Consider the following 23,426-nt stretch of genomic DNA (forward strand, 5'->3'; position numbering starts at 1 on the left):
CTTCCTATGCTCTCCTGGCCCATTACTCCCGGCCTTCCCTCCCTCCCTAATAACTCGACCTACCCTTCCCTTCCTCTATCCACTTTCATGTACACTTGTGGCCTTTCTAGAAACCACTTAGATCGCACTCTTGACCTTGTCCTCTCTACCTTCCTGTACGTTATCTTTCCCAATCCCTTCATGCTCCGTCTTACGTTGCCCCTGACGCCCATCATCCTGCTCTCGAGTTCGATGTTCCGATATCCCGACTCCACTCTCCTGTCGCTCGCAAGCCTACCAATTTTCGCAAGGCCAACTTCGAAGGTCTAAACTCAACCCTGGCGTCAATCAACTGGGCCCCCCTCCGCTCTCCATTTACGTGTGACCAAGCACTCAACACTTTCTATACCATTTTATCTGATCTTCTTCCTTGTTACGTTCCCTCTTCTCCTAAGTGCTTACGCTCTTACCCCGTCTGGTTCACCACTGAAATTCACAAAAAACTACCTCAAAAACAGACTGCGAGAAAGAAGTTCCTGTCTTCTAGAAACGTTGCTGACCTTCGTTCCCCGGTCAAATCCTACGTAAGTCCAGAAACGAATATTTGTCCAGCGTGGAAGACTCACTAAAGCGCGGAAACCTAAAACCTTTCTGGTCCCACATTCACAACTCCCGCTGCCCTGCCCAGTTATCCCCTCTCTCCATTAAATTCACTGGCTGCTCAGCTAACTGTTGTGATTTACTCTGCCGCTACTTTTCGTCAGTCTATGTTCCCCTCCTTCCTCCGAAACCCTCCCGATATTGGATGTAGCCTGCTCCGCATCGCCTACCATTTCCCTTCTTACCCCTATCCTTGTCGGATACCTCATTGGCAAACGTGATGCCAATGTCGGACCTGGCTACGATGGTCTTCCAAACCTCCTTTTGGTCAAAACTGGTAAGTCCATCTCCCTTCCATTATCTCTTATTTTCAACAAAAGCCTCGAAGAGAATCATTTTCCCAGCTTGCGGAAAGAGATTCTCATTACCCCCATTCACAGAAGTGGCAATCGTTCGCTTCCCGAGAATTACCGTCGCATTTCCCTCCTCTCCTCCTGTTCCAAATTCCTGAAAAGATATGTCAGCGACTGGTTGTCCACTGCCTCCGACCTGCTTGACTTTACCAACTTTGTCGCCAATTGTCCAAATTCACGGCAAGAAGTGCATACCATTTACACTCACGTCGCGAAAGCCTTCGACACTGTAAATCACAAGATACTTCTATCCAAACTCTCGTCGCTAAACGTTCCCATACCACTTGTTTTATGGCTTGCCTCTTTCCTTTCCAACCGATCCTGCCGCGTCTCTTTTGACGGCTGTACTTCCCGCTCCTTCTCCCCCTCTTCTGGCGTCCCACAGGGCTCTATTCTGGGTCCTTTGCTATTTTTATTTTTGATTAACGTCCTTCCTCCCCTCCTTACTTGTCCCTGTTTGCTCTATGCAGACGACCTTAAGCTGTTTTCCGCTATATTGTCGCCAATGGACTATCTTTCCCTTCGGTCTAACCTAGATACTCTGGTTCGTTGGTGCTCGACTAATGGTTTAGCGTTAAACGTCAGAAAGTGTCATTCTATGTGCCACTCCCTAAAATCCTCACCCACTTCTTTCTCCTACTCGCTTAACGGACATTCCTTATTCTGCTTAAATTCCACTCAAGACCTCGGAGTCACTTTCGACAATAAGCTCCGCTTTGACATCCATTGCCTCTATGTCATCAATCGAGCAGCAAAATTGTCAGGCTTTATACTTCGCTCCTCCTCTGATTTTGACTCCATCCAACCCTCCTTAGCTCTCTTCAATTCCCTCGTGAGGAATACCCTCGAGTGTTGCTCCGTGATCAGGTCACTCTCCCGTAACCATGATTGTTTTGCCCTTGAAAATGTGCAACGTAAATTCACCCGTTCCCTCTTCTTTAAGAAAAGCTTCCCTCGTGTGGATTACTCCTACCGCCTCCGCTTTCTGAACCTTCCCTTCCTACAACAGCGTAGGTCCTATCTGGATCTATGCACATTCTTTAAACTTTCCTCGGGTCTGATGGACTTCTCCGCCACTGACGAGATCACCAGCCGTCCTGCGTCTTATAACACACGTAGCGCAGACATTTTCAACGTGCCCTTCGCAGAGCTCGAAGTCTACTTTCATTCCCCGATTCCCAGGCTTTGCCGAAATTATAATGTAAAACAGCCTGGTCCTTTTAACTTCCCTACTTTAAGTAGTTTTAAACGTAGGATAATGTTTTGCTTTCTCCTCCTCCTGAGGACATTAATTAATTGGAATTTTCTCTGTTTGTTGTCCGTAAATTAAATAAATAAATAAATATATTTGGATTTTCACGAGACAAGTTGGGCAATTATCAAGCACTTTATATATATTATAGATACCTTCCATATCAATGTTCCTTAATTTGCAGCAAACACGCAAAATCTTATCAATCTCTACGAAAGTACTGCAACAGCAATAAATGTTTTGATAATTCGACTTGATTGGGTTCAGAAGGATTTCTTGCTAATTTAGAAGAATCTCATATTAATCACTAATCGAGCTTTCCGCCTCAACACAACGCACTCAGGCCAGATAAATTCTGTGCTCCTCGAGTTCCTCTGTACGGTTCTTTCTTCCATTCTACTCAGCCGTCTTTCATTTCCACTTGTTGCTCATTTAGCTATTTACTGCATTGCGTGTTTTCGCAAGACAACCAGCGCCATAATAAAAGCTTGCCAGACTTTATCCTTTATTATGTGAATCACTTGCCCACCGAAATATGTAATGTACTTGACAGCAATACTCAATTCATTGTAGCCTTGCGCTGAAATGGTGTCGTAAAAGCAACGCAACCCTCGTAAAACCAGAAGCTATTAAACTAAACACTCACCATTCCTTCCATCAACCTTTTGTGATATTTGCTGAGGATTATTAATATGAAAATTGCCACATGTTGATGAGAACAATGTGGCAATATTTCTTGCTGCAACCGTAAAGATTGAGAACATTTCGAGGAACCACCGAAAGCATCCAAACGTGAATACTAAGAGACCGAATTCCTCATTTTAAAAATAAGCTCTATAAATAGGATGGATCCGAGCGAAGCTAATCTCAATTAATTATTAGCACCCGAGAGTGTCTTGATTTAAAAAAGAAAGTGGTAATCGAATCACTCAGAATCTGGTCCTACCAGAGAGATGAAATTGGATTGCCACCGAGCGTTCATTAAATCAGCTTTATTCCAAGAATATTTTCCGTTTCAAAAATAGCTTCTTTGAAAGGTGGAATTAAAAGAAATTGGTTGCATTAATAAGACATAGTGAAGCTTTCCCGATTCAGCAAGGGAAAACTGCAAAACATTGAGAACAACTGAAGAATTTTCATCGTTTGTAGAAAGGAAAATGTTTGTACGAAACCGACTATTTATTATGATGGGATATGCTGCGGAGCAGGAGCGCATGCTTGTGGAGTACAGTGAATGGAATTAGTGAATTTCATTCACACCATTAGGTTCCCAGAATATATTCGTTTCGTACATTTGAAAACGCGGCACTGAATTCGCATGTCGAAAAACAATGAGCCAGAATTTCCTTGAATATGAATTTGTGAATTGCGCCACAGGACCTAATCACTCTTTGGCCTAATTTGTGAGTTTACAAGCGGGGCACATGTAAAACCGAAGCATGCTGCCACCAGCACCTTCAGTCATAACAATCCACACCAAAATACTAAACTTAAGTATCATGAATGAAAGTGAAGTACAAAGTGCGAGAGAAAGGTCACAGATCATATCTTACTTTCCTTTGTTTTATTTGAAACAATTAAAATTAGATATAAATAACTGTTCAACTCGATTTACTATTACTGGTAAATAACAGGATAACAGGATATTTAAGGTAATTAGGAGCATTTCAGTCATTTCAATCTCTCCTACGTTGACCATAACAATAGTAAATGTTGGCATTATCTTTAAGGAGGCCGCCACAAACGAACAGTACCAAAACCTGACCTCACCCATTATTACAAAAGACACCCTACCAGTTTTAAAGAAACATTTCACCCTTTCGTCTTTCCCAAAAATTTCAACCCCAATTGTATTACATTCCCTCATGGCCATTAAAACATCTACATTACAGTGAAGACTGAAAGAATCGAATAGCTCCCCATGAAACATCGTGCGTTTTTCCTAAAAAGTTCGCCGTTTCTCAGCGTTTGCACCCGTAGCACAGGACACCTTTGATCTCCTTGTCAAAGGACTTTCCAGCGATTCTACAACACCTCCGTTATTGTCTTCAGCACGACCTTTCTAGCGCACGTGTTTTTGACGTGTTGTCTTCCTGAAACTCGCTACAATTTTATGTTTTTTTTTGTTCACAGGACTGGAGAAAACGCGACACAACGACGGACGAGTGGGTGAAAATTATAAAAAGTTCCTGTGAAAGTTGATAGGAAAGCGAAAAATCGAATATGAGAAATGTAAACAGTGACAGAGCCTTCAGTGTCTAAGTGAATGAATGAATGGTTCGAATTATCTCTTATCAATTAATTCAGTTTCTTTCCGAATATGACTAAACATAAGCTGAAATCTAGGTGCAGGAAGGAGTGACCAAAGTGAAGTGAACCAAAAGTATCTTCTGTTTAAAACTTTACTTCTTTTATTTTTGTTTGGAAATGTGTACTATAAAATAAGTTCCCCGTGAACGAGAAGTGCAAGGCTCAATTCACGAGATAGTGACAAGTGTGTGTTTGTGTGTACGTATCCTGTGGGGCGTCTGAGTTCAAGGACGTCGCGCAGGAGACGAGATTTCCCTGTTGTTGCTTACAACACTGTGAAGCGGTGCGTTAAGGAGAACGACATACTTGGCTTGGAAACTGGAGCGTAAATAAACCAGCGCAAAATGGCAGAAGCTGAAGGTGGCTCCGAGCAGGATGATGTTTCATTCTTGCGTACGGTAAGTTTATAGAGCTTAGGGATATAATTTCTACCTCACCGATTTCGATTTTTAACAAAAGAGCAAACATTTTGCGCGAAACTTTCAAAATAGAAATGAACCACATTTATTCAGGATGCCAGCTCGCAACGCGCCAACCTTGCTGTTGCTACCTATTGTTCCAAGAGGTTAAATGTACACGGTATGCATTATTCATAGGCCTTGACCCTCACCTCGATATCCATGAATACAACCTTCAAAGTTGGCGTTGCGTACTATGGCATTAAAATCGCGGACATAAATAATGAATTAACAGCAATAGAAGATAGCATTCCATTAATAGTGAAGAAAGTCAACCATCAATGCATAAGTTAGGACAAAGAACCGCCGTACCTAAAAATCGATTTATGTACTAATTTCCAGGATGGGTTCATTCTGAATAATAATGTATCGAGAATAACCAAATGCCTCATTATTTTCTTCCACTATAAGAACTCAACATCGTTTTACAGTTAAAAAGAAGTTTGCAAAATAAAGTAGTCACAAACAAGTCGAACACCAGATGCTTTGGTGTATTTCTTATAGGTTCTAGTTTTTAGTTTTTATACTCATTTTTATTTTTAAGAAATACGTAACAATAATATATAGATTGGCAAAATGGACAATAAAAAACAATCTTTTAAAATAACAAAAATAACTTAAATCTAATGGCCACTGTGGGCTCTCAAAATTTTTGAATAACGATTTGCAGACAGAGAAGAGAGACAGTAAGAAATAAAAATCTAATCTAATCAAAGTTGCCGGGAAATGGTCAAAAACCGGACAGAATTCACTTGGCCTTAGTGGCAAATAAAGAAATATAAAAGTAATAATAAATGTTTGATCGCTTCAAAAGATACTTTTAACTTAAATTATTGTTCTTAAAACTATCATAATTATATATTTTATATTATATATTTTTTCTTTTTTTTACAATAACATCCATAGGGAGAAAAGGTAATAATAACAGTTGTAATATTTACAAAGAAATAAAGAATAATAACGTATGTATGCATAAGTTACAAGCCCCACCAAGAAACAGAACTGAGCACCGCCACCGCTAACCGGCACCCCGCAGTCACCAGTACCAGGATTTCTCTTTTCATCCCGCTTAATATCAATTACTCTCGCTCTGGAGTATCTCCAGTCGAATCCCAAAGCCCCTACTGTCAAATTCGGGGCGTATTCTAGCCTTTTGTCCGTGGCCCGTCTATGTATATGATACATAACCGGATCACCGGCAGAATCAAGAATTAGACCATTCCTGTCAAGATACACGAACGCTTCAGGAGGAATGAAGCCTGCCGTGAGAGTTTCTCAAAATACCCATCATTTGGGTAGAACGGCTGCGAAACCCAAGGGTTCTAGCCATGCGAAGCAGATCGCACTATATGATTTCGAATCAATCTGACGATAACTGTGTCGATTCTTGGCACAGCAGCAGCTGCATACATCACTTCATTAGTTACATAGTGCCCATAGTTTGACGAAGCAGTCCTATTAAACCCCGTGCAAACACGCAGACATTTCCTTTGAAAGATCCTTATTTTCTCCACTTGGCTAACACTCAAATTAAACCAGATAACACACCCGTAGGTGAGCACCGGTCTAACCAAAGTAAGATAGCAAATAATCTTAACCTTCCGGCTAAGATGTGGACCATAAAAGAGTCTTCGAAGAGACATGAATGCCCAGCGAGCGCTTCCTAGCGGTCTAACGTGCTCGTTGAAGTCGCTCGTCAAGACGCACACCCAGGTATCTAACACACTCCCTATGAAAAATGCGCTCAGAACTATCCTCGTTCGCGACAATGTGGAAATCTCTCCAGTTCCTTTTCAAGTTCCTACTGGCATACGCCAAGGAATATCGAAACAGAATCGTTTCACACTTTTGCGCATTGATTTTGCGCAACTTAATATCATTGAACATCTTCAGAAGTTCAACTTGCACCTCAGTTACCTTCTTGTGTGTCGTGTAGGCTATCAGATCGTCAGCAAAGGCAACCAACGACCTTTTAGGAGATTTATTAAAATCGAAAGAGTTTAGTAATTCGCCGGCAAATACCGCAAAAAGTGTAGGCGCAGTCACTGTCCCTTGCTGTAATCCATTCAGAACATAAAATTCTCTGCTAATAGTGAAATTTCCGTCCGTAATGACAAATCACTTGCCATACAGCATACTACACATCACCGCTACAAGGTGGCTGGGAAACTCATTCTTCAGGAGCCTGAAAATCAGTCCATCCAACCAGATGGTATCAAAAGCTTTCTCCATGCCTATAAGGCAAGCGCCTACGCACTCACCATTGTTAATCCGCCAGTAAATATCAGACGTTACCTTCGTTGCATGTATTGTCGAATGTTCAAATCGAAATCCGAATTGCGCGTTCGGCAATAATTCCTTCTTATTGATATGCCCGTTCAAGGCATTCAATACCAAAACATCAAACACCTTGCTGATGTTAGGCAGCAAACTGACTGGGCGGTAGCTTTGAGGGCTGGATGAATCCTTCCCTCTCTTTAAAATCGGGAATACTCGGGCTTTCTTCCATTGTCCTGGAAAGAAGGAATTGTTCAATAAATTATTGAACAAAATGCAATAATTACGAATGGCAATGTCTGGTAAATGCCTGAGGACCACGTTGGGAATGCCATCCATACCGGATGATCTCTTATTGTTTACTCTTCTAAATACGGAAGTTAACTCTACGCATGAGACAAAGTAATCAAGCAGATTATCACTAGGTATGAGATCAGCCCGCAACGCAGGGCTAAACTGGAGAACTGTGGTGCCGTTCAGGCTATATTTGAAATTGTGGACATCTCGTTCTACAATTTCCGAAAGTCGCGTTGGCTCTAAGTCCATTCTGGGCCGATGCACCGATTCAAAGTGCTCCCCTATAAGTTCGAGTTTCAGTGCATCATCCATCACGATGTAATTGCCTTGCGCATCAGTAGTTACACTATTGGTGTCTATACCTGAGTCAATGGGGTGTTGTATCTCGCTGCCACCGACTTTAATTCTCGGCACAGTTATTCGTGACTTCTTCCGGAATAACGTATTTATCTTAGTAAACATGGAATCTGGATCGCTTGGTGAAATACCCTTTAAGTTCTCCCGCCACTGGGAGTTCACTTCATTTACGTAATGTTGATAGTCCCCATATCTCCGATAGATTTTGTTGATGCGAATGAGCAGAAGGCTTTTCACTTTTTTCAATCGTTTTATGGCTGCAGTTTCATATCCTTCCATATTATTGCGAGGTTTAATCTTAGGGACGACAGCGTCAAGTTCTCCAGCTTGAGAAGATACTGAAGTATTTCCTCGTTGCTCAAGTTCCTGTCACCTGGTGCAATTGTACTATCGTTTTCCCCATCAAGAGGTAGGCATTCCTCTCGATATCCCCGAATAAACCTCTCTTGGAATTTCTTCCAATCTGTTTGTTTAAAGTTCCGCCTGTGGACGTCACTGTCCATCATTTGCCCCATTTGTGCCTAACACATAGTGTATATAAGTACACTATGCAAAATACGTATTCGTACACCGCCATTTTAAGCAATGATTTAAAAAGTGCCTGTAAAATGTTAGGCGAAATCAAATATCATAAAAGTGAGCAATTATTACCACGAATAACATTGTTTATTAAAAGCAATACCATACAACCATACCATAATAAAAAATTGCTTAAGCATAAAAAAACGCATTTCACATTCTGATGTAAACAAAGCCCCATAACGTGAGATAATTTTATTTTTAGTAAAGCATCCGTTACCCTTTCTGTTTTCTTATTGCCTATTTGGCTTCAATCAATGCATAGCTAATGTTGTCGTTAAATTTGGTGCCCTGTCCGGCCACCTGATTTTTTGGTGCCAGCACCTCCCCTAGAATCTTCTCTCTCTCCCTCTTTCTTTACAAATCTTGGACACTCGTCTGCGTCCTCTGGGACTCCATCGTAGTTTGAACAATCGGGGGAGGTATTCAGTTTAAACCTAAACAGGTACTGACGATATCCTCCATGACCCGTGAGAAACGGGGTAAGATTATAATTAATCTCACGGTGCCGCCTCTCCAACCGTTGATGACAGAAATGAGCCTGTAAGCCCATTGACCCTTTCCCGAGCATTCCCAACGCACTTTCCATCTATTTATAGATCTCCCCTTTCGTCCCTGATGCCGCATATGTTCGTCATCTCATCCGCCAAAATATCGATCGACATCATTTCCGAGATGACGAACGCAGCATCATCTCCTTCGCAGCAGCTCATCTCTGATGATTGGCGGTATTACCGTCATATTCAGAGGTCGCTTGAAGTTGTCAGTGCTTTCGAACAGAGCTCTTTAAAGCATTCCCTGTTGCTCCGTTGGATGGCGATCCTGACAGTTTTGCGAGCTTCCTTAGAGTTGCGCCCTCAGAGCGGCTCTTCTAGCTCGGTAACTGGAAAATCAAAAGCTGACCATTTCACTATTCCACTAGTAGTTGGGTCTTCTAATGGCGAATGAGCACCTAGGCAACGACAAGTTACATGCTTTGGCGATGCATTGTGCAACATGGACAGTTCTTTCCGTAGAGGCACCTGGTTTATTAGGTTAGTATAGCCACACCTCTATGAAGATCTGCTCATCCAAAGCTTTTGCAGACCAGCCTGACATCTTTCTTAGTTTCCGGAAATAGGGTTCTCTGTCCAGTAGCCCCAGCAACAGAAAAGGGATTGTCTTGTGACCGCTGTGGGTGTACTCTTTCAGTGGTGAAAATAAAAGAAATCTAAACCTCAAATCCCGTTTCGATATCTACCCAGATAAAGTTAAAAATAGTATATTGGCATATTTTGGAAATGTAGCCGAAAATTCCCCTTTAGTTCATGCCAGAACTACAAAACACACGTATGCTTTTCCTTAACATAACATAAGACTTAATTTTGGGAAGTTTTGAAGAATATCCAACTTTTACATTTTGTGTGAATTTCATGTGTTCTAAAACGTGTATGACGTCATCATAACATATCAATTCGTCAACACTCCAACGAAATCAGATAACCTGAATGGGAAACATTTCGTTTTAGTTTTCTAATCATTCATATATCAATATCGAATATAGTATTCAGTAATAGGCAATGTTTGTTTGTTTAGTGTGAGCATAATATCTAGGCTGTCGGAAGGTCGCGGTTCAAATCTCACTGGTGATTTGACGTCGGATACCAGTCGACTCAGCTGTGAATGAGTACCTGAGTCAAATCAGGGTAATAATCTCGGGCGAGCGCAATGCTGACCACACTGTCTCCTACAATATACTGTAGTGTACCGTTACGGTCATGTAGGGGGTCCAGAATTCTTCGGAGTATTTTTCTCTCGAACGCGGCCAAAAGTTCGCAATTTTTCTTGGTATGAACGCAGTTCTACGAGGAATACATAAAGACTAGCAAGATCATAGTCTTGTACAGTAAGAATTTTGACCCTATGGTGAGACGTTTCTAGCGAAACAATGTTTGTAAACTGAATAGGCTCTGTTGGCTGCCAACATTTCATTATAATAGCTGTTCTCCTTTGTGATTTTTGACACTAGGTAGGACAAAATGTTCAACGGTCTCAAAGTTGTTGTCTCCTATTTTTATTGTTTTGGTTTAACCAGTGCGATTCGGTGTTGATAGTGCTTTGCTCTTTGGCGCTGACCTTGCCACCATGTGAAGTATATACAGGCATACAATATAGTTTTGTTTTCATTATTGTGCAGCCTGAGATCTCGCGCAACCCCCTCGATCTGGATGAAGGTACATCTCGGGTTGTTCTTCCCATACTGACAATATCGTCAACGTAGGCCAGTAGTTGGGTGGACCTGAAGAAGATGCTCCCTCTTGCATTGACATCTGCATCGCGAATCATTTTCTCCAGAGCTAGGTTAAAGAGGACGCATGATAGGGCATACCCCTGTATTAGACCTTTGTTGAAGTTGAATGGTCTCGAGAGTGATCCTGTTGCTTTTATCTGGCTTCGTACATTGGTTGGAGTCAGTCTAGTCAGTCTTATCAATTTCGTCGGTATACCGAATTCTCTCATGGCCGTGTACAGCTTGGTTGTGGTGGTGTGGTGCGTATACGGTGAGCAAGTGAATGGTGCCATCAACTGATAAAATGGTGAGTTTCATCAACTCGATTTCTTTAATTGCATCACAGAAACCAATGCAATGCAACAACATATTGAGTGTGTAGGCTACCAAAATAGAGAAGTTTATAGCCACTTTTACTGTGTTCGCGTTCTATGTCGCAAATATCAATGTGGCTTGCGGGCTTGCCACTCGCTTTTCTTTAAATTAAATATCTTTTTTTAACATTTCCAGTTATTCATTATTTGTCTTGTAATGCATGCTTTTGTGCACTGAGTAAAGAGGGAATTTTTGGGAGGCGTTCGATCATTTCAGATGCATACATATCTATGTATGTATCACTATTCCCTAATAGACAATGTTGGTATGTTTAGGATGAAACCATGTTTATGTTTGATGTCTGCATTGATATATCATAGAGTTTGGCAATATGTGAAGCAATATTTTGTGTTGTTAGCTATTACGGACGCATGAAAACGAACATAATAGGTTTCACATCTAAGATAAGTAAATCTTTATATCCGATGTGTTCTGCTCCCGGTATTTCGATTTGTTTGGTTATTTTTGGTTTTTCGTATCAGTATCAACGCATCAAATTTGCGCGAAAGGTATTTACATCACCTTCGTTGGTCAGAACTATATCCAACTACGCCGCCTGCATTCGCTTCTCCCCCCCCTTCCCCCAGGGACCCAAATATTGAAGTCACCTGCAATCACCCTTGGACTAAAGCCCTTTGCTTCGAGGACATGATTGTCAAGTATCTCCTTGAATTTGTGTTTTCCTTTGCACATTTAGTCCGTTTATTTTCACCCACACAAAGCCGCTGGCTGTCTCACTTGTTGTATTTTGCATGGTTTGCCGACCGCATGCCCATATTGATGCTCCAATAGTCGAATCTGTAACCTGCACGGCCTCGTGACGGGTTTGCCAATGTTGCCAATTTTCACCTCAGATTTAGATGGTCTGCTCGAGTAACTCCTGAGCAAAGCTGCAATGATTGAAGTTTATTTGAATAAACCTCATTTTCTGATGAAGGCCAGCGCCTTCCTAAATTCCGGATATTTAACACTTCCGGTAATATCCCGGTTGTTCCATCCATTCTTTCCTTCGCACAATAAGCATTTGGGATCCCTATTGCACTCTTTAGCAATATGGCTTTTCTCCTCACTCTTCTGTATCGATCGGACCGACTAATCCCGCTGGTCCATGCTTTCGCGAAGTGACCAAACATGAGACACTTGAAGCACCTTTTCAAAGAAATCTGTTCTCTCGGACGGCAAACAACCCACCCGATTCGAACTTTTCCGGCCACCAATAGCTTCTGCGCTACCTCCGCTGGTAATCGCAATGTGGCCGCTTGAGCATTACCATTGGCTTTTCGCAAACAATAGACTCCTCGGCAACTTCCTCCAGCCTCAACTGTTCCCCCAAGGCAGTGCAAATTTCTCCTTTCTCCTTTCCTTCCATCAAAGACACGCTTCACTTAATTTAATCTTTTATTGCACTCGATAGCATTTTAACATGCCCCACAGATCCTTCATCGTGGTTGGCAGGGGAAAGTTCTTTATCGCTTCAACCTTGCCTGGGTCAGGCTGGATTCCGTCAGGGATTACTAAGTGGCCGAGAGATTTTGCTGCCTCAGGAGGAATCTCCGTTTCTCAACGTTTAAGACAAGTCCGTCCTCAAGGAGATGTTGAAAAATGCACTCGAGATGTTCCAAGTGATCAGATTCTGAGATATTGGATGATCTACCGATACCCTGTTTCATCAAGTCTTCATATTTTTTCTTCGCAACAACAAGCCTCTGGGGTAAAAATGGACGCACCTTTGAGAAGATTGACGAACCGGTAGTGTTAATGGTGCTGCACATCGTGCTAACTGGCTTGTAGAAATTACTTTCCGTAATAATGTTGTGATACTTTCTGAGGAGTTCGCGAATTATCGAAAAAGTGTCATCTTGGCAGGTGAAAATTTTCCATGACGTATGTAATAAGATTGCAGAGTCTATGAAAGCCTTGTTCTGCAGGTCAACCAGCAGACCATAGTGATACAGGAATTCTGCATCTAATATGGGGATGCTAATGTATGCCAGAATGAAACGCCACGAAAACGTTCGGCGTAGTCCAAGACTCATGCCCACCTGCTTATAGCCAAAGGTGCGAATGGGAGAAGAGTTTGCAGCCGCCAATCGTAAATTTTGCGGACTTAGGGTGTTCGGACGGAGGGAGAACCGACACCTCAGCGCACATGTCGACCAAGAAGCAACGTCTGGTTAGGGGCCGAAGATTGTAAGACGACGTAGTACTGCGCTTCGGGTAGCCGTCGCCGAGGCACCCAGCGTGCATTGGTTTCTGTTGTGCTAAACGTGCATCCGGTGGTACATTTAGTCGCTTGAGCTCCGTATTTCCGATAGTAACAACAAATGGTCGAAGCAGGGATTTTTCCTCGCACGACAATACTCAGCACAGTCCAGGGAGCCGAACGAGAGAAGCGCCAAAACACCGAAGCGGACAAACGACTGTGGCTCCAAATGAACTTGTGACCGCCCAGGCGAAAAACGTTATGGCAGACACCGGAGGGAGCCAATATCAAACAAAAATCAAAAAACTTCTGCCGACCGCAGCGGGATTTAAAACAAGATATAAAAATAAGGAAACCAAAATTGAAGATAAAAATTATTAGTATATGAAGATAACTAACTTATTTCAGTTCATCAAAATAATAATCGCAAGAAATAAAAAACAAAAATGAATAATAAATAAAAAAAGAGAAGTGAAATGTAATGAAGTTGCCTCGGATGGTCCGTGCGATACTCCAGATTTTATTGCACTCGATTCAACCCAGGTTATCACAGCTCTTAACACTCTTCTCCAGTAGGCCAATTTCAAAATTAAATTTTTACTTTAAATTTACAAAGTGATTATTTTAATTGGTCTCCTCATACTGTGAGATTCTCTACCAGTGGGTTCGAAACTTTTTCCTAACTACCTTGGCCCATCCACCACTTTTATTCTCCTTAGATTTCGTCGATTTGATTGCCTGAACTGGTACTTGGGGAATCTCTTTTCTCTCTTTTTGTTTCATTTTTAAAAACTGTTAACATATTTTTCTTCTCTTAGACGCCTGCTAATTTCGCAGAGGATCCACAACTTTCACCCGCACTCTCTTGTTTGGTAGCAAGTAGATTTCTAAGAGATTAGATTTTTGTCTGGTATTTGTAGTCTAGCCTAAAATTGATAGAGAAGGGTAGCTTCCTTCAAACTACAATTTTTAGTTTTCAATGTTATTATATATTTCGGGAGCAATTTACCCCCTTCATCAGTGCAAAGCTACTTATATGGTTCTTTCATACTTATTTAGTCTTATTCATTTCGAGGGGCAGTTACCTGAATCTGTGTTCAATAACCGCCTTGCGTCTTCTCTCAAAATTTCTAAACTTTCCCAAGAGTCCAAGGTTGTCGTTCCGCTTGCATGACGCAAAAGCTCAAGATTTTCCCGTTGAATGGTATGGGCTTCTTCGGCTATGTGCGCTGCCACTGACGATTTTATGCACGACTTTTGTTTCCGAATACTATTATACTTACCGCTTCCTTGATATGTTCATTAAATCTAATCGTTATCAGCCGTTTAGTCTGTCCTATGTATATCTTATTACACTCGCTGCACGTTCGGTAGATTCCGTTTTTTCCTCCGCTGCTAAAGGATCCTTAACGCCTGCCAGTAAATTATTCCGCAAAGTGGACGATCGACTCGAATTCGACTTCCAATTGAAACTTTTTGATCCAATCCGCAAAGAACCGCATAATCGCAATTATTTTTAGTAGCTTTGTATTGATGAAGGGGGTAAGTTGCTCCCGCAATATATATTCACGTTGAAACTAAAAATTGTAGTTTGGAGGAAGCTACCGTTGTCTATCAATTTCAAGCAGGTAGATGGCAATGGGAATTGGTTCGTTTGTGGCATTGTAGGAGCAGCATTTTTTGACTTGTCCTTAGAACTTCTTTCTTCCTGCTACGATTTGTTATAGAGCACTGTAATAGTTCTCACCATATTTTTATGGCTTGGTGCACGTTGTGCTTGCCCTTGATAAACTCGTAGAGCTCGCTTGCTCACTTCCAAAAGGTATTACGGTTCCCAGCCCCTGCTGAAATTGCTTCCTTCTCACGGCTTCAATAGTAATTTTATGTTCTGCATCGCATGACATTTGGCGAAATTATATGTCGCTTTGGCAATAGCTCTTAATTTGTCCTCTCCTGCCCCTCCTGCGTGGAGGATTCCACACCCCGTTTCACGCTGTCTACAGCTTTCTTGAAATCAATCAAAAATCCGCGCACTTTTCCAAAATGATCCGTAGGAAGTTAATGTGGTCAATGTTCGGGAATCCGGAACCGAAACCAGCCTGCCCTCTACTGATCAAACTTTCGGGACGTTACTTAATGCATTCTAGGATTATTTTAGCTATTATATTTTCAACGGCAGAGAGCACGTAAATACCCCTCCAATTGTCATACTCAGGACGGGCACAGAAAACTTCCTTCGCAGGACTATTCAATGATTTGCGGCCACATGCAAGTTTTTTCCTGATGAGGTATACACTTCTAAAATCATTGTGTCCTGCGATATCTTCCGCTTCCCAAACGCTATCAAAAGCTTGTTCCAAATTCATGAACAGTAGATGAAGCGCACTATTCCAAACTGGTCCGTAGGGTATTGATCTGGTCGATGCAGGAGGACTCAGAGCTGAAGCCACCCTGCTCTCGGACAATCAAGCTTCCGAGATGTTTTTGATTCCAGGCTTATTTTATTTATTATCTTTGTGCCGCTAGGGAGCAGACAGCTACCTCCTCACTGTCGCACTCAAGGCAAAACTCTTGCTTGCAATCTCAAAAGTCATTCTTTCACTCTCTGGATAAGGCCACGGATTTCCAGGATTTCGGCGTAAATAGAAGTGGCAAATGCAGCGCTGAATAGCTTTGCAGATAAACCTTTAAGCTCAGCGGTCAATAGAGCCTTCAATTATCTCGGTTTATCGATTTGCTTCCACGATTCTGCTGTCAGCCAGATATTGTGATGCCTCTTCCAGACGTGTTCGACAACCTACGTAGCACCCGAGAAAAAATCATGTTTGATGGCTTCCTAATGCTTATCGATATTGTCAGGCGGATTACTCAGGGTATCTGGCGTCCGATCAGCAAGAAAGCTCTCCAACTGTGCCAGAAGTGACGGACGCAACATGCAAGCGAATGTAAGTGAACGTGAAATAGTCATCCTTCTTGAAAATAACATCCAGAAGAGAACTCATACTCCTAATCTGATGCTGATCGAAAGTGGTCGGCCAGTTGAAAACCGACTGACCTTATGAGAAACTCTGTACTCGAACAATGTACCACCGATGACAAAGCTGTGAAAGTTGAGAAATCCGAGTTCTATGATATATCCACGACGACTGGGAGTCGAATCCAAGGCAACAAGATCAAGAGTCCAGTCCACTCTCCAACTATCGTATCGTTGGTGCATAGCACTATACAGTTTTGATGCTCCTTAACCTGCACCGGAATCTAGTAGTCACAAACCTATCAGAAACCAGCTCCCAGATCAAAGGAACGTGCCTTGCAATAGACCGTCAGTGACCATCACACTGCATTCGTGCCGCCAACTGAACTACAGAGTACAAAGATACATTGACGCAAGAGGGGGAGGAGTACTCTCCGGAGTCACATCATCGTCGTTTAAGCTTAGAATGACCAGCTTATATCGCTGGAATTCTCGCTCGTGTTGGATAAAGCGAACATTCTAGGGACCGACTCCGACTGGCGGTAGACGGAGTATTTTTGAGAACTCTCCAATGCAAACAAGGACTGTTACAATATGGACACATTGGAAAAATATCTGTCGAATGGCACAAAAGCATTATACGCCCGTGATAGAATAAGGAAGATAAGCTCTGCTGTGACAATTGCAAAGGCGGTTCATTATTGTGTTTATGATACAAAATTATGACGAAAATGATTTGAGCAAGTCGGAATATCGGTAGCTTGATGCTTCGGGTATAAAGATTTTGTGTTCATTTTCTTTGAGAAATTTCCTGTTCTCGTTTTTCCATTCGCTAATACTTCCAATTCGAAATATTCCTTGATATATGACATTTCCAAACTCCAACAATTTGACAATGACATATGTATTTCCAAACTCCAAATTCATATGAGTACCCTTTATATGATGATGACGTCATACACGTCTTATTGTGCGATAAATTCACTTTAAATACACAATTTTGACCTTCCATAACTTTGTTAATAATAGTTCGATTTTTGTCAAACTGTTCAAAATTTTGCATTATACTATTACTTAGAACCGTACCACATTTTGTATTTCAAGGATGAACTTAAGGGAGTTTTCGGATAAATTTCTAAAATATAGTAATATGCTATTATTAACTTTATTTAAGCAGGTGTCGGAATGGAATGGATTAGGAGGCCTGCATTTCGTATCCATACGAAATGACCATTGTGATTTTTTTCAGATTTTTCGACTGTTAAACTTTTTGGGGCACACAGCTCTCATTCCCCTATATTTCACCTGACATAAAAAATATCATTTGTTTCGAAAAGTACTAATTGAGCGCTTTCATTTGATATGCACAGGGGATCCCCGTTTTAACAAAGTGGAAAGTGACGCCACCCATTGTATGTAACATATAGATAGACAGACAGGCGGACATGCTAATAACAACTGTGCTCAATAAAACAAGAGCTTAAGAATTCTAGGAAATTAATGAAATTAAGATCTTTATAGGCTTCGACGGGCTCACGACAGTAATGTATACTGTCGTAACATCCATAAATATAAAATATTCTTACAAGTGCGTAGTAATTTTATAACGCAAGAACAAATATTCAAAGCAACTATTCGAGATTGGCGATGGCAAAATTGCAAGCAGTTTAAATGACTTTATCACGTTGCCAAATAACCTTTGCGCAATTTTACCATCAAAAGAAGAACTAAATGATCGCATTTTCTCAAACATTGTTCAAAGCTACCAAAAAAATTAGGTTGTTGCAAATGAAATGGCCGTTTTTGTACTAAAATTTGAAACGACTGTAAAGCTTACAAAAATTTATTTATTTAATCAAAATAGGTGCCAGTCGATTCAAAACACTTCTCTTAGCGAGATTCAAGAGCATTTATGACAGTTTCGTGGAAGTCCAACTGTCGGGTGTTGATAAATCCATCGAAGGCAATTTTGACAGCCTCTTCGTTCCTAAATTGTTTTTCCGCCAAAAAACGATCCAAATGCTTATAAAAGTGGTAGTCGGTTGGCAAAAGGTCCGGTGAATGAGTGAGGTAGAGTCTCATACTGCAATTCGTTCAACTTTTGAACCGCTGTTCTGGAAACATGAGGTCGTGCATTGTCGTGAAGGAGTATCACACCATCTCTGTTGACCAATCTCGGCCGTCGAATACTCAATTTTTGGTGCATTTCCTCGAGTTGGGCACAGTAGTTCTGTGCATTTATCGTTTTTCCGGGTGCCAAGAAAGAATAGTGGATAACTAAAGCTCTAGACCACCAAACACTCACCATTACCTTCTTTGGATGGACGCTCGGTTTTGGCATGTGGTTCGGTAGCTCATCAGTATATAGGCCTTGTGCTGATCGCGACGATTGTCGTATAATATCAACTTTTCATCACATGTCACCATTCTGTACAAAAAGGGATCGCTTCTGTTGCGGGAGAGTAAAGAAATTTCCATTCGAAGCGCCATGTTTTGCTCAGTAAGGGCATGTGGAACCCATTTGTCGAGCTTTTTCACCTTTCCAAACTGCTGCAAGGGCCGGCAAACTGTCGAAGAGTGTACGCTCAGTTCCTCTGCAATGTCTCTCACAGACTAACGTGTGTTGGATTCGACTAGCAAACGCAGCTCGTCGTTGTCAATCGATGGTCCTGGATGTCCACGTCGCTCACTTTGAGGGTTTCGTCGCCTGACCGGAATTTTTCGAACCACCGCAGTGTAGTTCGTTCGCTTACCGTATCAGCTCCAGATGCGCTGTTAATGTTCTTGGTCGCCTCCGCCGCTTTATGACCGAGTTTGAACTCATACTTGGCTCTTTCCCATCTTTTTTTTCCTTTCTATTCACTGTTATCCCAACGATGGTCAGAACTGACATGACTCCTTGGTTAAGTGTAGAAGTATTTATACTTCAATATTCAACACCAACAGCGCCAACTGATACACCAAAATCACAACTAACTTCACTTGATTGCCAAAACGGCCATTTCATATGCAACAACCTATTATAATTGGTTGAGAGGACGCGCAATGCAAATGCTGATGAAATAAATTTTTTTATAATATAAAATCCATTAATACTGGTACGAATGAAGAAGACGCAGTCAATAGTATGCCACCACATCGTTTAAATTTGAAAGTTGGTTCACCGGTCATACTTTTTCGAAACCTCAATTCACAGAAACTTTAGAATAGAGCGAAACTTTCGGAGAAAAAATTAATGCCAAAAATTGATGGAAGATACAATTCTTACCGGCAAAGCAAAAGAAGAAGTTATGCTGATACCACGCATCCTATTAATACCACCAGAGATACCATTTCAATTCGTGATGTGACCTTTAATAAACCTCAGGGACAAACGCTTCAAGACTGTGGTGTAAATTTGGAAGAACCATGCTTTTCTCATGGGCAATTATTCGTAGCATCTTCCAAAGTGGGAGCACCAAATTATTTATTCGTGCACTTTGTGGTGCAAACAAAACAACAAAAAATGTTGCATACACTAATGTATTAAAATGAACTACAAAAACTTAATGTTTTTCATCTAATGTTAGTATTTGTGCGTAGCGGAACACGCCGGGATCCGGTAGTACTGTATAAAATAATACTTGACTTTGAAACCCCACTGAAAAGGTTATGAAGAGTTTACACAGAACTTCATCACAAACTCGAATTTGAAGGAAGGAGATGGTCTCGCGTCCATTCTTTTCAATATAACTCTTGCGTATGTCATGTGAAGAATTTTTATCGACACAAACCGGACACTATTAGTAAAATTAACCCAGTTAGTAGCATACCCAGATTATATTAATATTGTGCCACAATTAATACCAGTAGGTTAAGCAACTTTACGGATGCATCGCGGATGCCCAGTGTTGCAGATAGGACTATTTGACTCGAAAAAAGCTTTTACGCTGGGCACAGCAGCTGCAAATGGTCCCAAAGAAGGTTGACTATATTTTAACCCGCGGTGCATCCTAATTTTTTCAAACGTTCGGTCGTTGGTATCTTTATAATCTTCGTGGGTCCCTATCAGACCCAGGTGTTTCATTGTTCTACAATGCTTTCATGGTTACGGACAATTGTGTTTTTGCGAACGGAGGAAGCACAGTAGATGCCGTTCTTCCCTTAGCGGTTGGTTTATAAGAAACAGAGGAGTTAACGACGTAGATATGTGGCGATTTTACCATCAATTGGCGTGTTGTCAAATTTTTTTTGCAGTTTTTCCATTACATATAAATCGTTGGGAAATTCTTCGAGGTTACTTCTTTTACTATTGAATAAAACCTTCAAGTTTTGCTTAGTCTATTTAAACCCGTGCGCTCAAGCAATGATATCCACCATTGCATACCTGACTTTCTGCGAGTTGTCTAAACCTTGGGCATCAGCGCGTCCAAGGCGCGTTGCATTGTCGCATTAGACAGCGTCCTAGCATTTACATTTACTTCCACTGAACTCTGGACTCTTAGTTAGTTAGTTTAGTTTACTGGGGGGAGCCGCAGTTCCGAGCACTCAGGCCATTGTTAGGCCCATTGTACTATACCCGTAAATTGCCTATTCACACCTACGGTGTTCGCAGGCTTTAGCGAATCTGAGAACATTCTCCAGAGGCAGAGTGTACAGATTCTTCATTGAAGAAAACCTGGCCTAGGTGTCTTCGTCTGAGATCTGAGGATGCCGGGCAGCTGCATAAAAAATGCAGGGCCGTCTTCTCCTCCTCCTCACATTGGCTGCACATAGCCGAAACCACTACCCCAATCTTTGCCATATGGTAATTTAAGGAGCAGTGTCCCGTTAAAAGCCCTACTAGGGTTTTCATGTCCCACTTTTTAAGGGACAACAAAAATGCCGTTCTAGTGGCCCTAGGCTCTTTCACAAGGATTTTCGCTTGCCGGCAGGAATCCAAATTTCTCCACTCGGCTGCGTGAATCCTTGCAATTTCACCCTTCAGAGTAGACTTGACAGTAGATGGTCGGATTCCAAGAGCTGGTTCTGGCCCCACCATTGTGGATCCAGACCCTCGGCGAGCCAGCCTGTCAGCCTCGTCATTACCAGCGATGCTAGAGTGCCCCGGTACCCACATCAAGAATGTTTCGTTCAGTCGGCCAAGTTTCAGCAGCACTTGATGACAACTCCACACCAACTGGCTTGATATATCGTTGCCATTTAGTGCTGATAATGCCGCCTGACTGTCGGAACAGATTCGAATGGTGTGACCCCTCCACTTTTGTCGCAGACATTCTTCTGGTGCCAATGAAATGGCATATATCTCCGCCTGAAATATGGTTGTCATTTTTCCGAGGGGTCGGACCAGTTCTATAATCTTATTCTCCGAGAACACCCCTGCGCCCGATCCATTCTCCGTGACTGACCCGTCCGTGATGATGATTACGTCTGTAATCTGAAAAGACTCATGGCCACTTGTCGACCATTCTTCTCTTTCGGTGATTACGACAGTGTGTGTCTTTTCAAAGACCAATCTGGAAACCATATGATCGGTCGGTATCAGGGCTACCGGATGTTTTTCAAGGAATTTCCAGATAGACGCAAGACCGTTTGATTGGCCACCTTTCCACACCCCATGGTATCGAGCCTATATGCGTGGTTGGTTGCTTTCCGCTTCACCTCCAAGTGAATGGGGGCGTAGTACTCATTGCTCCAGTAATACTTAGGCAACCAAGTCTCTGAATCTGCATTAGCAGCTTCCTGCTGTTAGCAAAGTTCAGTCTTGGCCACCGGACGATGCATGCAGACATCAAAATGGGTTTTATTATGAATGTATACATCCAGTATAGGTGAAAGTTCCCAGGTCTTACCTATCGCATTCCTACAGCACCAGAGCAATCTGCAGGATTTCTGATATTGTTCCTGGATATGATGCTTCCACGTTAACTTGGAGTCGAAATGTACTCCTAAGTACTTGACTGTTTGTGCCAGCTGGATTTCCGCCCCTGCTAAGGTGGGTAGCGTATAGCTGCCCCACCTAACGTTCCTAGTGAACATAACTAGTCCAGTCTTCCAAACGTTCACCGTGAATCCATTGCGGAAGCACCAACTGTGGATTTCATGCAAAGTCGCATTCAAGCGGTCACATACTGTGTCCGCGAATTTGCCGGTAATTATTACGGCTAGGTCGTCCGCAAATGCTTATGCGAAGACTTTTTTGTCCTCCGGGAGCCACAGCAGGGTATCCATTACCAAAAGCAATAACAGTGGAGAGAATCCCTCGCTGTGGGCAGCCGCTAAGACATCCTTCTCAATAGACTTCTGGCCGACCGATATGCGGATTTTTCTCCACTCTAACATGTGAAGGATTCAACTGATTAGCAACGGTTCAATTCCATGCTGTCTTGCCGCATCACAAATTGCCGCGAATGGGGCATAATTGAAGGCACCTTCGATGTCCATGAATGCGTATTATTTTTCGAAAATTGCCTTTTTAATTTTTGCTGTAACTTCATGGAGCGCTGTCTCCGTGAATTTGCCTTTCTGGTAGGCGTGTTGCCTATGGTGAAGTGGCCACTTAGGAATCTGTATATCTCTTATGAACCGATCTACTAGTCTTTCTAGTCCTTTTAGCAGAAAGGACGTTAGGCTGATCGGTCGAAAGCTTTTTGTGTCTGTGTAGGTGGGTTTTCCTGGTTTGGAAATGAACAACACCTTCACATCCCGCCATTTAATTGGAATATAAGCGTGTGCTAGGCATGCGCGATATATATTCCGAGTGTGTAGACCCAAGACATCCATTCCCTCTGTTACTAGCGCAGGGATGATGCCAGCCGGATCTACAGACTTGTATCTATGGAACGAGTTAAATGCCCATTTGACTCGCTCCAGTGATACTGCTTTGCATGCCAGATTCCTGTCTCTCAGTTGAGGGCCGTATGCACCTATTGGCCCCGAGACTAAATTCTGGATGCTGCCTAGGAAGTTCACTTCAAGCAAAGGGTTGCCGTTTCTTCATCGCTTTCTGCGTACTTCCCATTCTGTAAACGTAAATAAACCAGCAACATCAAGAGAGTTAGTCTCTTTGCAAAAGCGTCTCCATGATGATCGTTTAGCCGATCT

General features: G+C 42.1%; 1 protein-coding gene across 15 annotated transcripts in view; it reads left to right on the top strand.

The window, feature by feature from the left end:
* The first annotated feature begins 4,223 nt into the window (after positions 1 to 4,223).
* The window catches only part of LOC119654291 (ryanodine receptor), a 136,420-nt gene continuing 117,217 nt past the window's right edge, over positions 4,224 to 23,426 (top strand). For 11 of the 15 annotated variants that reach the window (XM_038059580.1, XM_038059582.1, XM_038059584.1 and 8 more), the window contains exon 1: positions 4,225 to 4,952. In XM_038059580.1, coding sequence (XP_037915508.1) covers positions 4,899 to 4,952 — 54 coding nt within the window. In that variant the 5' untranslated portion in view covers positions 4,225 to 4,898. Of the gene's footprint in view, positions 4,953 to 23,426 lie in introns of all 15 variants that reach the window. The other 4 variants (XM_038059586.1, XM_038059592.1, XM_038059595.1 and 1 more) reach the window with 2 other exon arrangements.

The sequence above is a fragment of the Hermetia illucens genome, chromosome 4 (assembly GCF_905115235.1).
Source record: "Hermetia illucens chromosome 4, iHerIll2.2.curated.20191125, whole genome shotgun sequence".
Classification (NCBI taxonomy): domain Eukaryota; kingdom Metazoa; phylum Arthropoda; class Insecta; order Diptera; family Stratiomyidae; genus Hermetia; species Hermetia illucens.